The sequence below is a fragment of the Hyla sarda genome, chromosome 7 (genome assembly GCF_029499605.1).
Source record: "Hyla sarda isolate aHylSar1 chromosome 7, aHylSar1.hap1, whole genome shotgun sequence".
Classification (NCBI taxonomy): Eukaryota; Metazoa; Chordata; class Amphibia; order Anura; family Hylidae; genus Hyla; species Hyla sarda.
Genome location: NC_079195.1, coordinates 220,748,157 through 220,774,721, shown reverse-complemented (window position 1 = coordinate 220,774,721; position 26,565 = coordinate 220,748,157). Strand labels below are relative to the sequence as shown.

General features: G+C 43.7%; 1 protein-coding gene across 8 annotated transcripts in view; it reads left to right on the top strand.

Annotated features, from left to right (window-relative positions):
* The window catches only part of LRRC7 (leucine rich repeat containing 7), a 262,845-nt gene that overhangs the window by 158,243 nt on the left and 78,037 nt on the right, over positions 1 to 26,565 (top strand). For 6 of the 8 annotated variants that reach the window (XM_056532752.1, XM_056532755.1, XM_056532754.1 and 3 more), the window contains exons 10-17: positions 2,204 to 2,348; positions 3,940 to 4,012; positions 9,642 to 9,771; positions 11,689 to 11,804; positions 12,528 to 12,597; positions 15,113 to 15,212; positions 17,891 to 18,015; positions 23,491 to 23,691. In XM_056532752.1, coding sequence (XP_056388727.1) covers positions 2,204 to 2,348; positions 3,940 to 4,012; positions 9,642 to 9,771; positions 11,689 to 11,804; positions 12,528 to 12,597; positions 15,113 to 15,212; positions 17,891 to 18,015; positions 23,491 to 23,691 — 960 coding nt within the window. Of the gene's footprint in view, positions 1 to 2,203; positions 2,349 to 3,939; positions 4,013 to 9,641; positions 9,772 to 11,688; positions 11,805 to 12,527; positions 12,598 to 15,112; positions 15,213 to 17,890; positions 18,016 to 23,490; positions 23,692 to 26,565 lie in introns of those variants that run through there. The other 2 variants (XM_056532757.1, XM_056532758.1) reach the window with 2 other exon arrangements.

Here is a 26,565-nt window from a genome sequence, read left to right as displayed (position 1 = left end):
TGCTATAGGCAACTCAGCAACTTTTCCTCTGGACAGGTTTTGATAAATCTCCCCCTATATACAGATTGGGCTCTATATACAGATTGGGCTCTATATTATATACAGATTGGGCTCTATACTATATACAGATTGGGCTCTATACTATATACAGATTGGGCTCTATACTATATACAGATTGGGCTCTATACTATATACAGATTGGGCTCTATACTATATACAGACTGGGCTCTATACTATATACAGATTGGGCTCTATACTATATACAGATTGGGCTCTATACTATATACAGATTGGGCTCTATACTATATACAGATTGGGCTCTATACTATATACAGATTGGGCTCTATACTATATACAGACTGGGCTCTATACTATATACAGATTGGGCTCTATACTATATACAGACTGGGCTCTATACTATATACAGATTGGGCTCTATACTATATACAGATTGGGCTCTATACTATATACAGATTGGGCTCTATACTATATACAGATTGGGCTCTATACTATATACAGATTGTGCTCTATACTATATACAGATTGGGCTCTATACTATATACAGATTGGGCTCTATACTATATACAGATTGGGCTCTATACTATATACAGATTGGGCTCTATACTATATACAGACTGGGCTCTATACTATATACAGATTGGGCTCTATACTATATACAGATTGGGCTCTATACTATATACAGATTGGGCTCTATACTATATACAGATTGGGCTCTATACTATATACAGATTGGGCTCTATACTATATACAGATTGGGCTCTATACTATATACAGATTGGGCTCTATACTATATACAGATTGTGCTCTATACTATATACAGATTGGGCTCTATACTATATACAGATTGTGCTCTATACTATATACAGATTGGGCTCTATACTATATACAGATTGTGCTCTATACTATATACAGATTGGGCTCTATACTATATACAGATTGGGCTCTATACTATATACAGATTGGGCTCTATACTATATACAGATTGTGCTCTATACTATATACAGATTGGGCTCTATACTATATACAGATTGGGCTCTATACTATATACAGATTGGGCTCTATACTATATACAGATTGGGCTCTATACTATATACAGATTGGGCTCTATACTATATACAGATTGGGCTCTATACTATATACAGATTGGGCTCTATACTATATACAGATTGGGCTCTATACTATATACAGATTGGGCTCTATACTATATACAGATTGGGCTCTATACTATATACAGATTGGGCTCTATACTATATACAGATTGGGCTCTATACTATATACAGATTGGGCTCTATACTATATACAGATTGGGCTCTATACTATATACAGATTGGGCTCTATACTATATACAGATTGAGCTCTATATACAGATTGGGCTCTATACTATATACAGATTGGGCTCTATACTATATACAGATTGGGCTCTATACTATATACAGATTGGGCTCTATACTATATACAGATTGGGCTCTATACTATATACAGATTGGGCTCTATACTATATACAGATTGGGCTCTATACTATATACAGATTGAGCTCTATATACAGATTGGGCTCTATACTATATACAGATTGGGCTCTATACTATATACAGATTGGGCTCTATACTATATACAGATTGGGCTCTATACTATATACAGATTGGGCTCTATACTATATACAGATTGGGCTCTCTATACAGATTGGGCTCTCTATACAGATTGGGCTCTCTATACAGATTGGGCTCTATACTATATACAGATTGGGCTCTATATACAGATTGGGCTCTATACTATATACAGATTGGGCTCTGTTCACATTTGCGTTGGAAGTTTGGAGCCCTCGTAAAAGTAACAATTGCAAAACTAAAACCCCCAGCATGTCCAGACGGCTGTTGGCTTGGCATGCTGGGAATTGTAGTTTTGCAACATCTTCAGACTTTCATAGTAGGTTTCTGCGTAAAATTGTTGCAATTTTTTGTGCAACTTCACATTTGCGCAAAAAAAGCCGTTCTATATGGCAGTATTGGGCTTCCAAAACAATAGGAAGATGCAACAGTTTCCATAGCAACCAATAAACTTTTCTCTATAATCTTATTGGTTACTACATCGTGTATCACTTATCCGTATTCACTGCATTCTATACTGTAGATGTGTCTGTATACTGACTTATAGCCGGCTAAAGAAATTCTATGTGTGTAACAAGTCTATAGGAAAACTGAAACAGCTCATCTACCTGGACATGTCCAAGAATCGCATCGAGAGTATAGAAATGGAGGCGTCCGGGTGCGAGTCCTTGGAAGATCTTCTCCTTTCATCCAATTTATTGCAACATTTGCCTGACTCCATAGGTGAGTGCAATGTTACAATGATTTCCCTGTAAATCTCTCTAGCGCATAACTATCTCATATCTATCTATCTCATATCTATCTATCTCATATCTATCTATCTATGTATCTATCTCATATCTATCTATCTATCTATCGATCTATCTATGTATCTATCTCATATCTATCTATCTATCTCATATCTATCTCATATCTATCTCATATCTATCTATCTATCTCATATCTTTCTATCCATCTCATATCTTTCTATCCATCTCATATCTATCTATCCATCTCATATCTATCTATCTATCTCATATCTATCTCCTATCTATCTACCCATCTCATATCTATCTATCTATCTATCTCATATCTAATTATCTATCTCATATCTATATATCTATCTATCTCATATCTATAACTATCTATCTCATATCTATCTATCTCATATTTATATATCTCATATCTATCTATCTATCTATCTCAAGCTTTTCTGTATTGTGAGAGCTGAGATAGTAGACCAGTGTTTCCTAACCAGAATGCCTCCAGCTGCTGCAAAACTATGACTCCCAGCATGCCCAGATAGCCAAATGCTGGAAGTCTTAGTTTTGCAACAGCTGGAGGCACCCTGGTTGGAAAACACTGTTGGGTTATGTTCACACATACAGGCTCCTGAGCAGATTTGATGCGCAGGATTTGTAACTGCCGATTAGAAGCTGCGCTCAGTCATTCAGTTTACATTGAAATCTGCAGCAGAAAATCCTGTGCATCAAATCCTGTGCGTCAAATCTGCGTCCGTGTGAACGTACCCTTATAGAGTAAAAGAATAAATACCCTGTCTTCTCCAAGCTCTTAAGCTCCCCCTAGTGGCAGCTACATGTAGCCAGCATGTTATAAATGATGTCTATGCTGTGGATTTGGAGCTCTCTATTGGGGAAACAGAGCAGCTTATGACCACAGTGTTTTCCAACCAGGGTGGCTCCAGCTGTTGCAAAACTACAACACCCAGCATGCCCGGACAGCCAAGGGCTGTCCGGGCATGCTGGGAATTGTAGTTTTGCAACTGCTTGAGGGTCCCTTGTTGGAAACACTGTGGTAAAGGGACAATTCACATGAGGCAGTAAGAGCCCATTCACACTATGGAATTTTTAAGTGGAATTCTGCTTGTAAATTGCGGTGCAGCAGCCACCCATCATTTTCATTGGCGGCACATGTCTGCGCAGTCTGCTTTCTGACCATACAAGTATAACAATGCGCTACACGCCACTGAGGGGGACATGTGGTTTAGGCTACCCAAGGCCTTAGGGGGTGCAGCTTTTGCAGTCGCACAGGGCGCATGAGGCTCTCCTACTAAAAGGACATCATGGAGGAGATTTATCAAAACGTGTGTAGAGGAAGAGGGATACAGTTGCCCATAACAACCAATCAGATCGCTTCTTTAATTTTCATAAAAAGCCTCTGAAAAATGAAAGAAGTCATATGATTGGTTGCTATGGGCACCATAAAGCTCCCCGCATATGTTTATATCATAATGTTCCGTGTCGCCTCTTTATGGTCTCTTTTTTTCTTCTTTTTTGTTTGTTTTTTGATAAATCTGTTGTTTTTACCCTAACAGGCCTGCTGAAAAAACTCACAACCCTGAAAATAGATGACAATCAACTTGTAGCACTACCAAATACAATTGGCAAGTGAGTATACATAGATAAAGGGGCCATTCTTTATAACCTAACCACACTGTGAGATTTAGGATAGATAGAAACCCACAAAAAAGAAGTGTTCTGCAGCACAAAGGAGTAGAAATTTAAGTGGTTTTCGTTTTGTTCCATAGCAACGTTTCAGCCGCCCATTCTGCCTTTTTCAAGCACGTGCTTGGCGGCTGAAACGTTGCTATGGAATGGAATAAAACCACTTTTTTTTTTGTGGGTATCTGTGAGCTCCTGACCTGGACTCTACCTGCTGCTCTGCACCAAAGACCTTTACCAATACTGAGGTGCTGCTCAACCTGGACTTTTGCTTTACCTATAGATAGATAGATAGATAGATAGATAGATAGATAGATATGTGGTAGAGGGTGTGAGATGCAGGGAAGATGGAATTACCCTAGGGGCAGATGGCACTAACCCTTGTGTTCGTGACGCCAGGGTGTGGTTTATCTTCAATACCACCTGAAGGTATATTGCTGGATCCTGGGCTAGGCACGAGGGCAATAATGACTCTGACGCCAAGTTACGGACAACGGTAGCTTTACTGAGGTTAGACAGGTGGACCCAGTTCACCCAGGGCCTACAGAGGTGACCAGTGACGCAGAGACCTTAAGGGCTTGCTGGGACTTGCAGTAGATTTGGACAATTTTAGTGCAGGCCACTCTGACTTGACAATAGATGACTGCGATTGACTTGACTTGAGACTGACAATGCTGTGGTTGTAGCTCACTTGTAGAATTGCGGCTGCAGGACGGACTTGAGGCTCCTAAGGACTCCAGACACAATCTAGGACTTGACTGCACTGGACCTCAGCAGAAAGAGAGAGAACAAAGAGACTCCTCCCAGGGCTTTTATAGGGGAGACTCTGGTGGGGTCGCATAGGTCACCCTTAAGTCACATGGTCACTGATACCGCCTGGGTTATAACCACATGACAACTCATATGACAACTGGTGATCACATGTTAACATTTCTTAAAGTAACAACCCTTTCTATATGCATTATACAGTATAACACATGGAAAACAATATATACATAAGAGGACAGGTGTAAGGGGGGGCCCAGGGGACACTGTAAGGAGGCTGCCTGACAGGACAGCAAGGGCACAACTCCTGTACTGGGCCACCACAGGTAGATAGATAGATATGAGATAGATATGAGATAGATATGAGATAGATAGATAGATAGATAGATATGAGATAGATAGATAGATAGATAGATAGATAGATAGATAGATAGATATGAGATAGATAGATAGATAGATAGATAAATATATATGACATAGATATGAGATAGATATGAGATAGATAGATATGAGATAGATAGATATGAGATAGATAGATATGAGATAGATAGATATGAGATAGATATGAGATAGATAGATAGATAGATATGAGATATAGATAGATATGAGATATAGATAGATATATAAATAGATATGAGATAGAAAGATAGATAGATAGATAGATAGATAAGATATTTGATGATATAGATAGATATGAGACAGATAGATAGATGTGAGATAGATAGATAAGATATTTTATTATATAGATAGAAGATAGATAGATAAGATATTTTATGATATAGATAGAAGATAGATAGATAAGATATTTTATGATATAGATAGATAGATAGATAGATAGAAGAAAGATAGGTAAGATAGATAAGATATTTGATGATATAGATAGATAAGACATGATATAGACAGATCCTGCAGATCCACAATGATGTGGAGAAGGAATATATTTCCTCTATTCTTCTGGAGATATTCTTTCAGTACATTCTATAGATAAAGGCCACAAATGAGGATCTAGGGATAGAGTAGAATAAAAGCTTCTTCCAGGCGTGCGGAGTGACTTGTATTCTAGAAGCTGAAGCAATAGATGGTGAATTTTATGTACAAGGGATCGGAGTGTCACCACAACATGACGGCTGAGTCTTTTCAGATGCCGTGATAGAAATTCTCAAGAAGCCTTCTATTATTTCATATAAAGTCACAGCGGATTCTCTTTTTTCGCTTTGATGTGACTTCTGTTGCTTTTGCGTTGCGGTAATACAGGCCCCCACTGTATAGACACAGCGTATGGATCTTTCTTTGTTATTATTCCTCTTTTATTTGTGTATATGGTCTCACTTATTATTGTCACAATATATGTTCATCTATTTGGTATTGCAGAATTCTTGTGATACTTTAACATAATTTGTGTTATTCCATGTAACCCTTCTGTATCCCTCTGTATGATCAGAACCCGCTATCATGGCTCCCACTCCTTCCCATGCAGACACATAGTCAATAACTTAAATATATGGTCAGGTCGCTGCCTCCCCCAAAAACCAGCTCACTCATCTCCTTCTGCTGTCGCCATTCCCTTTAGCCCCGCCCTCTTATATAAGCTTATGTTTGGTTAGGTCACTGCCCCTTTAAAATCAACTCGCTCCTGTACGACGCTCCGTCTCTCCTTGCGGGGGTCAGCACACGCCCTCCATTCATCTCTATCGGAGAGGGTGGGGATACATGAGCGCTATAGTCGTGTATCATCGGCTCTCCCATAGATGTATGGAGGGGACGTGCCGACCCACACTCTGTGCGCGAGGAGAGACGGAGCGCCGTACAGGTGATTGCGTGAAATCCTGGTGGTCAGACCACCCGCGATCAGACACTTAGGGGGTACATTTTTCCTATATCGGACTTTCCCTTTAATTTTTCAGTGCAAATTTATCAAGTCATGCTCTTAGCTAATTGTGGACTGAACCAAAGCATAGTCACTACCTACAATAATGGATCGATCCAATAAACTGTCCCAGCTGTCTCTTAGTGTTTTGTGGTAACGGGATGTGATGAGGGCAGATGGAATTACCCTAGGGGAAGATGCAATTAACCCCTTGTATTTGTGACACAAGGGCATGGTTTATCCTCAATACCACCCAAAGGTATACCGCTGTGTGATGAGGGCAGATGTTGTTACCCTAGGGGGAGATGGCATTAACCCCTTGTATTCGTGGCGCCAGGGCAAAGGTATACCTGAAGGTATACCGCTGGATCCTGGGCTAGGCACAGGGGCAATAAAGACTGATGCCAAGTTACGGACAACGGTAGCTTTACTGAGGGTAGACAGATGGTAAAGTCTATACAGTTCAGCCAGGGCCCAAGGAGGTGACCAGTGACACAGATACCTTAAGGGCTTGCTGGGACTTGTAGTAGGACTGCACAATTGAATGCAGACCACGCTGACTTCACAGATGGCAGGGACTGACTTGACTTGACTCATGACTGTGACTTTATCTTACTTGACTTGATGGTGTCTGCAGGACTGGACTTTGAGGTCTCCAACACTCTGGATACACACACTAGGCGACTGCACTGGACCTCAGCCAAGAGAGAGAAGCTCCACCCAGGGCTTATATAGGGAGACTAGCAGGGGGCCCATAGGTCCTTCTTGGGGTCACCTGATCACTGGTACCTCCTGGGTAACAATCACATGACATATCACATGGTATAACTCTTAAAGCAACATAACATTTTATAACACTTTACATGGTAAAACATATTTATAATGGGGAAACAAGTGCAGGGGCCTAGGCACAGGGGCAGTAATGACTCCGACGCCAAGTTACAGACAATGGTAGCTTTACTGAGCGACAGATGGAACAGTCTATACAATGTAGTCGGGCCCACGGAGGTGACCAGTGACTTCAGAGACCTTAAGGGCTTGCTGGGACTTGCAGTGGATTTGGACAATTTAGTGCAGGCCATATTGACTTGACAATAGATGACAGTGACTGACTTGACTTGAGGCTCCTATGACTCCAGACTATTAGGCTCGACTGCACCTCAGCAAAGACTCAGGAACTAAGAGAGAGAAGAGACTCCTCCCAGGGCTTTTATGGGGGAGACTCTGGTGGGGTCCCATTGGTCACCTCTAGGTCACCTGGTCACTGATACCTCCTGGGTAACAATCACATGACAACTCACATGACAACTGGTGATCACATGTTAACATTTCTTAAAGATACAACATTCTTATAAACATAACATAGGGGATAATATACAATTACAGTAGAACAGATGCAGGGGCGGGAGGCAGGGGACACTGCAGGGAGGCTGCCTGACATGGCAGCAAGGGTACGGGGTAAAAACTCCCATACTGGGCCACCACGGTTTTCCAAACAGTGTGTCTCTAGCTCTAGCAAAACTACAACTCCCAGCATGCCCGGACAGCCGAAGGCTGTCCGGGCATGCTGGGAGTTGTAGTTTTGCAACAGCTGTAGGCACACTGTTTTGTAAACGCTGTCCTTGCATGCCCGGACAGTGTTCGGCATGCTAGGCGTTGTAGTCTTGCAACAGCTGGAGGCACACTGTTTTGAAAACGCCGTCCAAGCATGCCCGTACAGTGTTCGGCATGCCGGGCGTTGTAGTTTTGCAACAGCTGGAGGCACACTGTTTTGAAAACGCTGTCCTTGCATGCCCGGACAGTGTTCGGCATGCTAGGCGTTGTAGTCTTGCAACAGCTGGAGGCACACTGTTTTGAAAACGCCGTCCAAGCATGCCCGTACAGTGTTCGGCATGCCGGGCGTTGTAGTTTTGCAACAGCTGGAGGCACACTGTTTTGAAAACGCTGTCCTAGCATGCCCGTACAGTGTTTGGCATGCTGGGAGTTGTAGTTTTGCAACAGCTGGAGGCAACCTGTTTTGAAAACACTGTCCTAGTGTGGTGACCCACGATGATGGCAGGACCACGGGGTGTAGCGGTGTAGGTGGAGAGGGCAAGATGGTATTAACCCCAGGGGCAAGGTGTTGTTAACGACTAATGTTCGTGACGCCAGAGTGGTTTTTGGGTACCGGAACCACACGAACTGTATCTTCGCTATCCCAAATGGCTAGGCAGTGAAATGAGAGTCCACAACCAGTTATGGTTTAAGGGAGTCTTTACTGAGGTCAGATAGGTGTTATTATCTTCACAGCCAGAATCGCAGAGAGGTGGCCAGGAACATAGAAGGACCTCGCAGCTTGCTGGGACCAATTAGACTTGTAATAGAATTGACTTGAGGCTTGACTAGACTGTGGATAGTGACAGCAGACATAGACTTGACTTACTGGAATGACTGTAGGTTTAAGGCCTTCCAGGTGCTGGACACTAGCACTGAGATCTCTGATCTCCGCTGTTCCTCAGCAAGAGTGATGGCAGAAGAGAGAGAATTGTGATGGCCGCCCCCTTATATAGAGGGGGGCTGAGCCAAGGCCCATTGGTCAAGCTGCAGGTCATGTGTTAAGCTGGTGCTCTCTGGGTAACATGTGATAACATAAACATAACATGTGACATTTCACAGGTCCTTTAGACATTTACTGGAGTCCTCCAAAGGTCCTTTATACTGACTATACATTAATACACTGGCTACAATTCTATTACAATAAATTTAAGATGGCGGCCGGAAAAAAATTATTTGGGGGCCAAAAAAGGACATTTGGGGGCAAAAAGATAAACAAATTTCACCATTGCGTTGAATCAGTTACGTGTCCTCTGTCCGTGGCTCATCTGCCCATTATGTCTCGGTGATTTTTATGTCGGGAGTTTTGCCTTTAGGATTTGCTGAATTAATCTTCTTCTAAACTTTCAGTTTATCTTTATTAGAAGAGTTCGATTGCAGTTGTAATGAACTGGAGAGTTTGCCGCCCACCATCGGATACCTGCACAGCCTGCGCACCATGGCCGTGGATGAGAACTTCCTGACGGAACTTCCTCGGGAGGTAACAGGACACTATAGATAGTGCGGTAGCTCAGTGGTTAGTGCCGTGGCCCTTGCAGCGCTGGAGTCTTAGGTTCAAGTTCCGCCAAGTACATCATCTGCTAGGAGTTTGTATGTTCTCCCCATGTTTTTGTGGGGTTTTCCTCCAAAAAATATACAGATAGTTGAATTTTGAATTTCAATAGTGAGACCCAATGGGGATAGGGGCAGTGTTTCCCAAATAGTGTGCCTCCAGCTGTTGCAAAACTACAACTCCCAGCATGCCCGGACAGCCAACGGCTGTCCGGGCATGCTGGGAGTTGTAGTTTTGCAACAGCTGGATCCGCATCTGGTTTCAGCTCACAAATTGCAGTGGCTGCTTTCCAAAAAACTGGCAAGTGTAAACCCAACCTTAGGGTAGGGTCACACGTAACGGATCCACAGCGTATTTCCCGCTGCGGATCTGCAAGTGACCTGACTCATAGCGTGCATCCAGCTGTTGCTACCCCCATGCCCCGCCTTTCCTGCCCCCTGGCCTGCTCTCAGTGGCAATCGTATAGGATCTGCATCGTATGTGGATCCGCCGGTGACCTGACCCATAGTGTGCCTCCGGCTGTTGCCCGCCCTGCCCCCTGGCCTGCTCGCAGCAGCAATCCACCTCTCTGAGCAGCCACACAGGGGCCTGCGAGTCACCGCGCGCATGCGTAGAGTACTCAGACGTCGCGGCTGTTCCACACTGCGAGTGGACTCGGAAACTCACAGGCCCCTGTGTGGCTGCTCGGAGCGGCGGATTGCTGCTGCGAGCAGGCCAGGGGGCAGGGTGGGCAACAGCCGGAGGCACACTATGGGTCAGGTCACCGGCGGATCCACATACGATGCAGATCCTATACGTGTGACCCTACCCTTAGACTGGATCCAGTTGTAACAAACCCTCAGCTGTCAAAACTATTAGTTCTTTATGGGTTATCAGCCCCTGAATGTGGCTTTTTTTGTTAGGCTATGTTTACATGACCGAATAGAAAATCTCTGTGCGGACATTTTGCAGGCCGCTCGGCAATGTGCCATCTCATAGACGGCAATGCATTCCGTGCGGAGTCCACAGCAGGAATGGACAGGAATGATCCATTCTTTCTGCGGACACCGGAATTTGAATTTCTGCGCCAGATGTTTCCGGTGCGGAAATTCTATCTGCACAGTGCAGAAGAATCCCATTGAAATGAATGGGACTCTGCTGCTGCGGAATCTCCGCATTGGAATTCCGCACGGAAATTCTGGCGTGTGATCCTAGCCTATGGGTTATCAGCCCCTGAATGTGGCTATTTGTTATAGTTATATCCATTCTAGAGATACAGTCCCATGTAGTGATGGCTGCAGTGGCCTCGGATGTGTTGGCATTAAATGATTTGGCTGGTAATGTATGACCAGCCAGATCACATGGGCATTTGGCACCACATGGTTGGCATAGTTTTTGGCCTACTACTAGAGATGAGCGAACTTACAGTAAATTCGATTCATCACAAACTTCTCGGCTCGGCAGTTGATGACTTTTCCTGCATAAATTAGTTCAGCTTTCCGGTGCTCCTGTGGACTGGAAAAGGTGGTTGCAGACCTAGGAGACTCTTTCCTAGGACTGTATCCACCTTTTCCAGCCCACCGGAGCACCGGAAAGCTGAACTAATTTATGCAGGAAAAGTCATCAACTGCCGAGCCGAGAAGTTCGTGACGAATCGAATTTACTGTAAGTTCGCTCATCTCTACCTACTATGGCCATCGCCACGTCTGACACCAAATCTACATGATCCTCTGTGAGACCAAACTCCAGATGGGTACATCGTAGCAAAATGTCAAGATGACGCGTCAAAAAAATGTTCCCATTCAGTCACAGCCAGCAGAGATCTTAAAAATGATGATTTCTTTTTTTATTATATTTTTACATTAGATCGGCAATTGTAAGAATGTCACAGTGATGTCTCTCCGGTCGAACAAGTTAGAGTTTCTCCCCGAGGAAATTGGTCAGATGCAGAAACTGCGAGTGCTGAACCTGAGCGATAACAGGTACGGTAATAATAATGTCATTAAATGGCGCTCAGGGGGAAAATAAAGCGACCCAAGGTCATCTGAGCGCCCCTCATCCTGACATCTCAACCTAATGGGGGAGATTTAGCAAAACCTGCCCAAAGGAAAAGTTGCTGGGTTGCTCATAGCAACCAATCAGATCGCTGCTTTCATTGTTCAGAGGCCTTTTCAAAAGTGAAAGAAGCGATCTGATTGGTTGCTATGGGCAACTTGGAAACTTTTCCTCTAGGCAGGTTTTAATAAATCTCCCCCATTGTCCTCAGTCCCTGAAGATTCCCTGACCATTACAATCTTTTCCTTCACTCGCATTTAACCCCGGAACATGTTTTATTTATACAGTTATCGCTTGTATGGGCCCTAGGAGTCATGGAATATTATGTAAGATGCTTCTGACAGAATTTTCTGTGATTCAAAATTTGGTGCCAAAATCGGCAAATAAAAATAAAATAAATAAAAAATAAATATCTATCAATATATATATATACACATCAGACCGCAGAGTTGTATATAGCTGTATATAAATCCATGTGATCGAGGGCTGCAGGTAATCTACCCCACACCTCCGAAATACATCCGCCTTACATCAGATGACTATTTGTAGCGCTATGTACGGTAATCATTTCTGGTGATTGAATAGGCCATCAGTATCCCTCTTTTTTTAAATCTTTTTAATATAGTTTGATGTTTTTTTCTTTTTTTTAGGTTAAAGAATTTGCCCTTCAGCTTTACGAAACTTAAAGAACTTGCTGCCCTTTGGCTTTCAGACAATCAGGTAAAACCTCCATATTATATCTGTTCTTCAGCTCCTTATATACAATTCATGAGCGTATTTTATGCTGCAGATCCGCCGGTGACCTGGCCCAATCCTCAAGGCCCGACCCTAATGGTCCTCGACCCAGTTCCCAAGGCCCAACCCCTAAGGCCATGTTCACACTACGGAATTCTCGCCGAATTCGCGGTGTGAACTTAAAGGGGTAGTCCAGTGGTGAAAAACGTATCCCCTATCCTAAGGATAGGGGATAAGTTTGAGATCGCGGGGGGTCCGACCGCTGGGGCCCTCTGCGATCTCTCTGTTCAGGGCCCCGGCTCTCCGGCCAGATAGCGGGTGTCGACCCCCGCACGAAGGGGCGGCCGACACGCCCCCTCAATACATCTCAATGGCAGAGCCGGAGATTGCCGAAGGCAGCGCTTCGGCTCTGCCATAGAGTTGTATTGAGGGGGCGTGTCGGCCGCCGCTTCGTGCGGAGGTCGACGCGCCCCCTTCCCGCGGGCTGTCGGGGCTCCGTACAGGAGATCGCAGGGGGCCCCAGCAGTCGGAGCCCCCGCGATCTGCAACTTATCCCCTATCCTTAAGATAGGGGATAAGTTGTTCACCACTGAGTCACCACTGGACTACTCCTTTAACATTAGTGTGAATGGGTCTCCGCAAGACTCGTTCACACAGCGGAATTTCCGCGGCGGACAATTCCGCTGCTGAAATTGTTCCGTGCAAAGAAAGAACATGTTCATTCTCTGCGCGGATTCCGCAAGCACTGCATAGCCAAATATGGTGAAGGCCCAGTGCCCCGCGGCCCTAGCGCCGAAGCACGCACGGCGGCGGCCACCAGGCGGAACCTCAGCTCTTGGAATTCAGCCCGCGAGAAACATGGCCTAATGGTCCCCAACCCAGTCCTTAAGGCGCTACCCCTAGTATTCTCCAACCCAATCCTCAAGGCCTAACCCCTAATGGTCCCCAACCTAGTCCCCAAGGCCCACCAACAGGCCCACCCATAGGTTTTTTTTCTAGTTACTCCACTGGAATAGAACAGGGAAAAATGTAAGTCCTGGACTGTTGGTGGGCCTTGAGGTCTGGGTTGGTGGACCTTTGATTTAAGGGCATAACTAAACTTAAGTTGGGTTTTGGGAAAAACACCTTTCCTATGAGGGTGCGGTCAACACAGTACAGTGGTCCCTCAAGTTACAATATTAATTGGTTCCAGGACGACCATTGTATGTTGAGACCTGAACTCTATGGAAACCTGGTAATTGGTTCTAAAGGCACCAAAATGTCATCCAAAAATAGGAAAAAAGTGAGAATTAAAGAAAAATAAGTAGATAAGTAATATAGATAAAGCAAATCCTTACATATAAAAGTAGGAAAGATCTGCTGGGAGCTGTAAATTACTGTCTATTTCAGTGTTTCCCAAGCAGGGAGCCTCCACCTGTTGCAAAACTACAACTCCCAGCATGCCCGGACAGCCTTTGGCTGTCCGGGCATGCTGGGAGTTGTAGTTTTGCAACAGCTGGGGCCACCCTTCTTGGGAAACACTGGTCTATGTAGAGGAGAGGAGCTTCTTCAGGGTCCTGTAAGTAAAAAAAAGTAATGGAGTCGCCCTCACCTGGAGCAGCTAACCCTGGTACAGGTAAAGTGTACAGAACATGTAATACCTCCCTGTACTGTAGGGGGCGCTACCAGACACCATTCAGTGCATACACTTCAGTAATACAGGGGTTTTACCAGTGAATGCCTATTCTGATTGGTCGGTTCTTCCGGCCATTGACACGTTTCGCAGATCTGGACTGTCTGTACATTGTATGTTGAATATATATATATATATTACCTACAAGCCTAGCGGCTAATCCAAAACTCAATTATATACCTACAAAAATTAGCCCAGAATTTTTTTTTTTTTTTTTTTTTTATGTAACCAACATCTCTTTATTAATCACAATCAATAACAATAGGTAGAAAAGACCCATAAAAAATACCCACCCTTAAAAATGCCCCCCCCACACACACACAAAGGCAGGATGTGGGGAACCCAATATATAGATACAATTGAAATGTACAGAGTCCCTATCAGCATGCCATCATATAATAATTAGATCAAGTACTGTACCTGTCGGTAGCATGCTGAACACGTCCCCACGCTCCTACCACCTCGACACAAGTTTCGGGCAATCCCTTTCTCAAGAGGCTTTTTAAGGGTGGATATTTTTTATGGGTTTTTTCTACCTATTGTTATTGATTGTGATTAATAAAGAGATGTTGGCTACATAAAAAAAAATTTTGTTGGTATATAACATTGTATGTTGAGTCTGGTTTCAACTTACGATGGTCCAGAAAAGACTGAAACTATTGTATGTTGAGGCCATTGTAAGTTGAGGGATCACTGTATACCTAGATAGGCCACTGGGGTCATGTGACTTGACATGGCGCCCTGAATGTGGCATCACTCTGGGATCTGTCCCTTTTGCTCTTAGTTGACTCTAAATAGCAAATAACCCGTCGTACATTTTTCTTCCAGTCCAAAGCTCTGATTCCTCTCCAGACGGAGGCCCATCCTGACACCAAGCAAAGAGTGTTAACCAACTACATGTTCCCACAGCAGCCACGAGGAGATGAAGGTAACGCTACTGTCTACACCAGCGAGGTCCTCAGTGGTTACTGGGGGTCTTCTATTATAGCATTCATCTCCAAATTGTGGACTAGCTTGCAACACTACAACTCCCAGCATGCCCAGACAGCCAGTGTTGTTTTGAAATGTTTGTTTTGCAACATCTGGAGGGCCACAGTTTGAAGACCCGAGCTGGTGTAGATTTCCTGTGACGTTTTTGCCGTCGTACATTGGACCTAAAGTCGCACGTTAGGAGGGCGGCCCCCCTAAACATGTCCTCCATGTAAAGCCATGCCCTCCAGCCACTGCCAGGTTAAGTTGCCCAGTTGCCCATGGCAACCAATCAGATTCCTTCTTTCATTTTTAACAAGGCCTCTGCAAAATAAAATAAGCAATATCTGACTGGTTGCTATGGCTACCCCATATTAATTCAAAAGTCAAACATATATGGAGCAGCTAAGTTTATATCCCCCATGGTGTTTTTGTTTTTTAATTTTTTGCCAAAAACACTGGAGCCAAATGTTATCTGGTAGTCATTAGGGAAATATGAAATGCCACACACACATGGATTTTGTTGCTTTTTTTTATTTGCAGCTTTATTTATTTGCGGCTTTGCCGCAGTGAATTTGAAAGGGGGCGGGCTCTTCTCGGCGGTTCACAGCAGATTTTCCGCTGCGTAATTTCCGCTGCGGAAAATCGGCCGCAGACCCTACTGACTTCAATGGGGCTTGGGGCGGATTTTCCACAGTGGAAATTGCGCAGCGGAAAATCTGCAGAGGACCGCCGAGAAGAGCCCACCCCCTTTCAAATACGCAGCGGAAAAACCCGCAAATAAATCCACCCGTGTGAACGTTCCCTTAAGTGGTATTTTTAGGATTAGTGTCAGTTCTTTTTCATTTGTAGCATGCTCCAAGTATTTGCAGGGGGTTTTTTTTCACAAAATTGTGGCGTTCTCTCCCCCCCCCCCCCCACACACACACACACACACAATTATAGAAGTCTATTGGGGAGATTTATCCAAACCTGTGCAGAGAAAGGGTGGTGCAGTTGCCCATAGCAACCAATCAGAGCTCTACTTTCATTTTTCAGAGGCCTTGTTAAAGGGGTACTCTGGTGGAAAACTTTTTTTTTTTTAAATGAACTGGTGCCAGAAAGTTATACAGATTTGTAAATTACTTCTATTAAAAAATCTTTACCATTCCAGTACTTATTAGTAGCTGTCTGCTACACAGGAAATTCTTTACTTTTTGAATTTCTTTTTTGTCTTGTCCACAGTGCTCTCTGCTGACACCTCTGTCCGTGTCAGGAACTGTCCAGAGCAGCAAAGGTTTGCTATGGGGATTTTCTCCTGCTCTGGACAGTTCCTGATGCGGGCATCAGGTGTCAGCAGAGAGCACTGTGGACAAGACAAAAAAGACATTCAAAAAATAAAGCTTTTCCTCTGTAACAAACAGCTGCTAAAAAGTACTGAAAGGATTAAGATTTTTTTAATAGAAGTAATTTACAAATCTGTTTAACTTTCTGGCACCAGTTCATTTAAAAAAAAATTTTTTTCACTGGAGTACCCCTTTAAAAATTAAATCAGCAATCTATTGCTCACCCCCAATCTATGGTGCGTGCGAGGCTGTCCTGTGAAAGAATCACATGACCTGTCATGCAAAAAATGCAGAGGATAAAACACCAAATACATAAAAAAAAAAAAAAAAAAGCAAGCCACAAAAGCTGCATATTGGAGGAGAATTTTTTTTTTATCTGGCGGCGTTTTTTTTCCTGGTAAAAACTTAAATGAATAAAACGAAGTATAGGTAGAATGGAGTTACTCCGAAATGTAAATTAAAGGGGTATTCCAGGCAAAAACTTTTTTCTATATATCAACTGGCTCCGGAAAGTTAAACGGATTTGTAAATTACTTCTATTAAAAAATCTTAATCCTTCCAATAGTTATTAGCTTCTGAAGTTGCGTTGCTGTTTTCTGTCTAACTGCTTTCTGATGACTCACATCCCGGGAGCTGTGCCGTTCCTATGGGGATATTCTCCCATCATGCACAGCTCCCGGGACGTGACATCATCATTGAGCAGTTAGACAGAAAACTTCAGAAGCTAATAACTATTGGAAGGATTAAGATTTTTTAATAGAAGTCATTTACAAATCTGTTTAACTTTCCGGAGCCAGTTCATATATAAAAAAAAAGTTTTTGCCTGGAATACCCCTTTAAAGCTTATTGACCCTTTATTCTGAAATAGGACTTCAGCCCCAGGTCCCCCCCACCCCTCTTCTATCATTTACTATTCGTACCACTGTGGAGATTTTTATTTTTTTATTTTTTTTGTGATGGCTTTTTAGTCGCAGGAGAATAATGTTATATAATCCGTATCCATATGTCGGTGACTAATAGTTATCAGTGACTGAGTCTAATGATGTGAACATATGGTGGGAATGTATACATCAGTGGTCTTCAACCTGCGGACCTCCAGATGTTGCAAAACTACAACTCCCAGCATGCCCGGACAGCCTTCGGCTGTCCGGGCATGCTGGGAGTTGTAGTTTTGAAACATCTGGAGGTCCGCAGGTTGAAGACCCCTGGTATACATAATTGGGCCGCCAAAGGTTGGGAGACAGCAATCTGTTTTTGACAACCTCAATACTTTCCCGTCATGTGACAGAGTCCATGTTTGCTTCTGATGCAGATTTCCAGTCTGACAGCGACAGTTTTAACCCCACGCTGTGGGAGGAGCAGCGGCAGCAGAGGATGACCGTGGCGTTTGAGTTTGAAGACAAAAAAGAGGAAGAGGAGGCCCCGGGAAAAGTCAAGGTGAGTTCAAGGTTATAAAAAAAAAAAAAAATTGCATCAAAACTGCACAAAATGTCAACTGACCTCAACTGATGAGTCTGAGCAATCAATTAAAGGGGTACTCCGCCGCTCAGCGTTTGGGACAAACTGTGTGAGGTGAAAAATTCAAACCCGTGAAAAATTCGGACCGCCCCCTTCCGAAGATTGCCGAAGCTAGAAGGGGGAGGAGCAAGTGTGCCGAAGCTACAGCGGGGAGGAGCCGAGGGCAGAGCGGGGAGGAGCGAGGGCAGAGCCATGGGTTTGATTTTTTCACGCAGAGACATGGGTCACCGCACGTCTGCAGATATTCAAGCCACGCCCCCTCACGGACAATGGAGAGCGCCAGACGACGTACACAGCTCCTCCCTCCCCCGCTCTGTATACACTGGACCCAAGGTTTGATTTTATCACGGGGAAAAGCTTCTCTCTCCCCCGCTCTGTATACCAGTGTTTCCCAACCAGTGTGCCTCCAGCTGTTGCAAAACTACAACTCCCAGCATGCCCGGACAGCCGAAAGCAGACGTGCGGTGACCCATGTCTCTGCGTGAAAAAATCAAACCCATGGCTCTGCCCTCGCTCCTCCCCGCTCTGCCCTCGGCTCCTCCCCGCTTTAGCTTCGGCACACTTGCTCCTCCCCCTTCTAGCTTCGGCAATCTACGGAAGGGGGCGGTCCGAATTTTTCACGGGTTTGAATTTTTCACCTCACACCGGCAACGGGAGCTCATGATGTCATAGCCCCGCCCCCTCATGACGTCACACCCTGCCCCCTCAATGCAAGTCTATGGGAGGGGGCGTGACGTCTGTGACAGTGTTATTTCTTCTCTGTATGGTATGTCAGCATTATTTGGGTATTGTATTATTTATACATGTATGGTAGTATTTTACGGAAGTATTATCGTTGTATTATTTAAATACCATGTGTATTTTATAGTAGCATTATTTATACATAGTATGTTTGTATTATTTCAGCTCTTTATGGTACTATTATTTTAGTGTTGTTGCTATAACATGGATGATGTATGGCACTGTTATTTTGGCATTGTATACTTTACAGCAGTATTATTTAAGAACTGTATGGCGCCTCGTATTTGCTTTCTATAGGTAGTATTGTTCGTACATTCAAAAGCATTGACCATGTGTGGCTTTACTGTTGCAGGCGCTATTATTTATTTTTAGAATGGTTAAAAACAAAGTGCACGACATAGACTCCACAATCTCCATCCAGTTGGATTGCAAGTGGTACCAGGAATATTGTTATTGTATTGTTTCACTTATCCTTAAAGGGGTACTCCACCGATCAGCGTTTCGAACAAACTGTTTCGAACGCTTGAGACGGGAGCTTGTGACGTCATAGCCCCGCCCCCTCATGATGTCATTCCCCGCCCCCTCAATGCAAGTCTGTGGGAGGGGGGGCGTGACAGCCGTCATGCCCCCTCCTACAGACTTGTATTGAGGGAGCAGGGAATGATGTCATGAGGGGGCGGGGTTTTGACATTACAAGCTCCCGGCTCCAGCGTTCGGAACACTTTGTTCGAAACGCTGATCGGTGGAGTACCCCTTTAAATGTAGGTATGAAGAGGCTTTGGCCTATTAGACAGCCATGTTTTATTTAGTGTCTCTACAGACAACGGTCATGCAGCATTCGCAGTCAATATATATGATTTGAGTGAGATACATACTCGTTTTCTACAAATGTCACTCCCCCTCCCATAGACATGAATGAAGGGGGTGTGGCGTGATGTCAGGAGGGGCGTGGTGTGACATCACGACCACGGCCTCCCAAACCCAGCGTTCTGAACATTATGTTCAGAATGCCAGCTGTCTGCACTGAGATCGCAGGGGGTCCCAGCGGCAGGACCCCCGCGATCAGACATCTTATCCCCCTATACTATGTATGGGGGATAAGATGTCTAGCAAAGGGGTACTCCGGTGGAAAACTTTTTTTTTTTTTTTTTTTTTAAATCAACTGGTGCCATAAAGTTAAACAGATTTGTAAGTGACTTCTATTAAAAAATCTTAATCCTTCCAGTACTTATTAGCTGCTGAATACTTTAGAGGAAATTCTTTTCTTTTTGGAACACAGGACTCTCTGCTGACCTCATGAGCACAGTGCTCTCTGCTGACATCTCTGTCCATTTTAGGAACTCTCCAGAGCAGCATATGTTGTCTATGGGGATTTTCTCCTACTCTGGACAGAGATGTCAGCAGAGAGCACTGTGCTTGTGATTCAGCAGAGAGCACTGTGCTTGTGATTCAGCAGAGAGCTCTGTGTTCCAAAAAGAAAAGAATTTCTTTTGTAGTATTCAGCAACTAAGTACTGGAAGGATTCAGATTTTTTAATAGAAGTAATTTACAAATCTGTTTAACTTTCTGGCACCTGTTGATTTAAAAAATAAAAGTTTTCCACCGGAGTACCCCTTTAAGCAGAATCCGCTCGGAAATGCATTACTATGACAAGATTCTGGTTCAAAACTTTCACCAAACATTTATTACAACTTTTTTTTTTTTTTTCAAAGACTGTATTAAACTTTTTTTTTATTTTATTTTTTACGGAAAGCCTAGAAAAAAGCTCATTTAGTCATCAATATGCTATGTCACGTAGACCTTAAGACGTCTTAATTTCTCAAGTGTATTCCAGGCAACACGACTCTGCCACATACTTCTCTCCTGTTTCTTTTTTTCTTAAATATATAATTCATTTCAGAATGTCGAGACTTATTATTGAGCCCTTCAAGCTGAATGAAAATTAATATAGAGATGTAAAAATTGCAGCTGCCATACTTCTGAATCCTAAGTAAGTGTCATCGCTGAGGACGCACCTGACAGGGCTGAAAAGATCGATAATGTGCAGCACCTCTCCATAGGATATGGGGAGAATACGGATTGGGGGGGGGGGCAGTTACTTTCTTTGCTTCATACAACTTCTTGTAGGAAAGAAACGTAATATAGGCCGGGCCAGTGTCTGTAATTGTGCCCATGAATGTGAACTGCAGTGTCCCATAGTAGGAGGCAGGTCTAGTCGAGACATGATGTGTTAACCACTAAGCCCTGGTCTTGGATAGAGGCCTACACAAGACACCAGAGGGGCTCTTGTAACGCTTCTTCCCTCTGACTTGGATGGAATTCACACATTTTTTGGAGGTAGACAAGGAAAGGAGCTGCATATTTCCTTAGTATAGGATTCCGTCGGAGAGGTGTTTCCTTTGAAGGCCTCCATAACTCACGGTATGGAGATTATGTTATATTGTGATATCTCTGCAACCATCCGACAAGTTAAAGGGGTACTCCAGTGGAAAACTTTTTTTTTTTTTTTTATCAACTGGTGCCAGAAAGTGAAACAGATTTGTAAATGACTTCTATTAAAAAATCTTAATCCTTCAAGGACTTATTAGCTGCTGAATACTACAGAGGAAATTCTTTTCTTTTTGGAATACAGTGCTCTCTGCTGACATCATGACTACAGTGCTCTCTGCTGACATCTCTGTCCATTTTAGGAACTGTCCAGAGCAGCATATGTTTGCTATGGGGATTTTCTCCTGCTCTGGACAGTTCCTAAAATGGACAGAGATGTCAGCAGAGAGCACTGTGCTCGTGATTCAGCAGAGAGCTCTGTGTTCCAAAAAGAAAATAATTTCCGCTGTAGTATTCAGCAGCTAATAAGTACTGGAAGGATTAAGATTTTTTAATAGAAGTAATTAACTAACCTGTTTAACTTTCTGGCACCAGTTGATTAAAAAAAAAAAGTTTTCCATCGGAGTAGCTTTTTAACACTTCATTGAAAGCAGTTGTTTTGCACTACCATTAAAAACTGGGGCAAATAACAGGTATGGGGGGTGGGTAGGTCTTGTTTACACTGGACATTTCTTTGTTTTGTAATATTTGAATTTTAATATTCCCTTTCAATATGTGAAGTCCTTCTGCATGAAATTCTTCAGGTTTGACATTTATGAAATACCAACAATAAAACTCAGATTTAGACAAAAATGTAAGCGAAAGTATGACCGATGCAGCAGACCCTACATTATCTGCTCTGCTTCATCATATTTTATTTTTCCTAATGGTCTTGGGCACCTGCTGCTCGTAGATCCTGTTTTCTGCACCTTGCAATGGTTGCATTTAGAGATGAGCGAACTTACAGTAAATTCGATTCGTCACGAACTTCTCGGCTCGGCAGTTGATTACTTATCCTGCATAAATTAGTTCAGCTTTCAGGTGCTCCCGTGGGCTGGAAAAGGTGGATACAGTCCTAGGAGACTCTTTCCTAGGACTGTATCCACCTTTTCCAGCTCACAGGAGCACCTGAAGGCTGAACTAATTTATGCAGGAAAAGTCATCAACTGCCGAGCCGAGAAGTTCGTGACGAATCGAATTTACTGTAAGTTCGCTCATCTCTAGTTGTATTGGTTGTTGTCATCAGCAAAGCAGATCGGCTTTTTATTGCTCTGGAAAGTTCTAAGCATCAGGACGTACAGTGGTCCCTCAACATACGATGGTAATCCGTTCCAAATGGACCATCGTTTTTTGAAACCATCGCATGTTGAGGGATCCGTGCAATGTAAAGTATAGGACAGTGGTCTACAACCTGCGGACCTCCAGATGTTGCAAAACTACAACATCCAGCATGCCCGGACAGCCAACGGCTGTCCGGGCATGCTGGGTGTTGTAGTTTTGCAACATCTGGAGGTCCGCAGGTTGTAGACCACTGTTAGAGGAAGTTGTACTCACCTGTCCCCGCCGCTCCGGACCGTCACTGCTCATCACCGCTGCCCGGGATGTCGCCTTCCATCGCTGTCACCGCGTCTCTGAGGTGTCCCCGACGCTCCGGCAAGGCCTCTTCTTCCCCGGCATCCGCGCTCTCCGTCACCGCCATCCCGTCACTACGCACGCCGCTCCTATTGGATGACGGGACGGCGTACGCAGCGACGTGATGACGATGATGGAGGGCGCCGACGATGCAGGGGATCCCGAAGAGGACACGCCGGAGCCCCGAGGACAGGTAGGAGATATCACCGGAGCTCACGGGGCACCGTAAACGGCTATCCGGTGTCAGCTGATGCAGTCTGCGCTGCCGGATAGCCGTTTATGCGATGGCCCCGACATACAAAAGCATCGTATGTTGATGCTGCCTCTGAGAGGCCATCGCATGTTGAAATGATCGTATGTTGGGGCCATCGTAGGTCGGGGGGGTCACTGTATGGGGTTTCGATGGGGTCTGGTAATAACTCCGGCTTCAGCAAGAATTTGTGTTCTCAGAAGCAAAGCTGACCTGAATTCACATTGATTCCCTCTGGTTTTGAGGTTCTTCATTCACACAAACAAGATACTGATAAACAACGCTGCAGGGATATATTGTTTGCAGCGGTAGGGATTGCGTTACAGTTTGATAGGTGACAACCCCCCCCCCCCCAAAAAAAATGTAAACATAATTTTACTGCTATCCTTTATTTTCAAATCCAGGTTGAAATCAATCTCAAGAGGTACCCAACGCCGTATCCAGAAGACCTAAAAAATATGGTGAAGTCAGTGCAGAACATGGTCGGTAAAGGAAGTCACAGCTCTTCTTTGGAAAATTCCATCCCAACACCAACTGCAGAGCAGAATCTCAAGGAAAAATACGAACATAAGTGGCCGATGTCGACAAAAGAGATGAAGTCCGAGGTGATTGATAAGTGTTTTCTGTATTGTACACGTGGGCACTTGCTGGCCTTATGCATATGGATCCAGTCACAGGGCCTGACCATTGTGGTCAATCACATGAATGGTCAATGTATCCACTACTCTCTCAGAAGAGTAATATTTCCTCATATTATGTTTAAACCTTTCCCCCAGTAATTTAAAACGATGCCCTCTTGTGGTGGTTTTTCTTCATTTAAATCTTCTCTCTTCCTTTATCGTGTTGATTCCCTTCATATATTTGAAAGTTTCTATCATATCCCTCTGTCTCGTCTTCCTTCTATACATGTTAAGATCCTTTAACCTTTCCTGATAACTTTAATCTTTCAACCCATGTACTAGTTTAGTATCTTCTCTGAACTCTTTCCAAAATATCTATATTCTTCTGGAGATACGATCTCCAGTACTGCGCACAATACTCCAAGTGAGGTCTCACCAGTGTTCTGTACAGCGGCATGAGCACTTCCCTCTTTACTACTAATACCTCTCCCTATACACCCATGAGCACTTCCCTCTTTACCACTAATACCTCTCCCTATACACCCATGAGCACTTTCCTCTTTCTACTGATAATACCTCTCCTTATGCACCTATGAGCACTTCCCTCTTTCTACTACTATTACCTCTCCCTATACACCCATGAGCACTTTCCTCTTTCTACTGCTAATACCTCTCCTTATGCACCTATGAGCACTTCCCTCTTCCTACTACTAATACCTCTCCCTATACACCCATGAGCACTTCTCTCTTTCTACTGCAAATACCTCTCCTTATACATCCAAGCATTCTGCTAGCGTTTCCTGCTGCTCTATTACATTGTCTGCCTACCTTTAAGTCTTCTGAAATAATGACCCCTAAATCCCTTTCCTCAGATACTGAGGTCAGGACTGTATCACATAGTCTATACTCTTCCCAAGGGTATTTACACCCCAGGTTCCTTATCTTGCACTTATCCACATTAAACTTTAGTTTCTGTCCATTTCGCTTTAGTTCTGACCATTCCGCTAGTTTACCCAAATCCAAATATATCTGAAGAATGTCTTATCTCCTTTCTTCACTGACTGAGCTAGTTTCTGTTCTGCCTGTGCTTTAGAAGCTCTTATAACTTGCTTGGCCTCTTTCTGCCTAAACTTGTAGATTTCCTTATCTTCATTGCTCTGTTTTTTTTTTATAATTACTGAATGCTACCGTTTGGATTTTTATGATTTTGGCCACTTCTGCAGAGTACCACAGTGGTCTCTTCCTTTTTTTGCTTTTACTGACAAGCCTAACACAATTATCTATAATGCAACTTAAGTAGTCCCATTTCCCAAGGACTCCCTTGAAACTGTTCCAGTTTGATAGGAACTCATTTACCACTAATCTCATTTTAGAAAAGTTGTTTTTGTGTGGACCTCAGAGATCTGTACTGGGACCAATATTGTTTAATATCTTCATTAGTGATATTACAGAAGGTCTCGATGGTTCGGTATTGGTCTTTTTGCTGATGACACAGATATGTAACAGGGTTGATGTTCCTGGAGGGATACCCCAAATGGAAAACGATTTAGGGAAACTAGAAGAATGGTCAGAACTCTGGCAACTGAAATTTAATGTGGATAAGTGCAAGATAATGCACCTGGGGCGTAAAAACCCTCAGGCAGAATATAGATTATTTGACACAGCCCTGACCTCAGTATCTGAGGAAAGGGATTTAGGGGTCATTATTTCAGAAGACTTAAAGGTAGGAAGACAATGTAATAGAGCAGCAGGAAATGCTAGCAGAATGCTTGGATGTATAGGGAGAGGTATAAGCAGTAGAAAGAGAGAAGTGCTCATGGATGTATAGGGAGAGGTATAAGCAGTAGAAAGAGAGAAGTGCTCATGGATGTATAGGGAGAGGTATAAGCAGTAGAAAGAGAGAAGTGCTCATGGATGTATAGGGAGAGGTATAAGCAGTAGAAAGAGAGAAGTGCTCATGCCGCTGTACAGAACACTGGTGAGATCTTACTTGGAGTATTGTGCGCAGTACTGGAGACCGTATCTCCAGAAGGATATACATACTCTAAAGAGAGTTCAAAGAAGATACTAAACTAGTACATGGATTGCAGGATAAAACGTACCAGGAAAGGTTAAAGGACCTTAACATGTATAGAAGAAAGAAGAGACAGAGGGGATATGATGGAGACTTTTAAATACATAAAGGGAATCAACATGGTAAAGGAGGAGAGCATATTTAAAAGAAGAAAAACTACCACAAGAGGACATAGTTTTAAATTAGAGGGGGAAGGTTTCTGCAGTAATATCAGGAAGTATTACTTTACTGAGAGAGTAGTGGATGCATGGAATAGCCTTCCTGCAGAAGTGGTCGCTGCAAATACAGTGAAGGAGTTTAAACATGCATGGGATAAGCATAAGGCTATCCTTCATATAAGATAGGGCCAGGGACTATTGATAGGATTCAGATTATTGGGCAGACTAGATGGGCCAAATGGTTCTCATCTGCCGACACATTCTATGTTTCTATGTTTCACTAGATCCTGCACTGACTGGTGATCACTAGATCCGGCCGTGAATGGTAATCACTAGATCCTGCACTGACTGGTGATCACTAAATCCCACACTGACTGGTGATCACTAGATCCTGCACTGACTGGTGATCACTAAATCCCACACTGACTGGTGATCACTAGATCCCACACTTACTGGTGATCACTAGATCCCACACTGACAGGTGATCACTAGATCCCACACTGACTGGTGATCAGATCCCAAGCTTTCACCTACAGTTATGTCAGATACCGAATCCCCATTTGTGAATAATAAATCTAAAATGTCCTCCTTCCGTGTTGGCTCCTCAATTACTTGTTGTAGAGATAA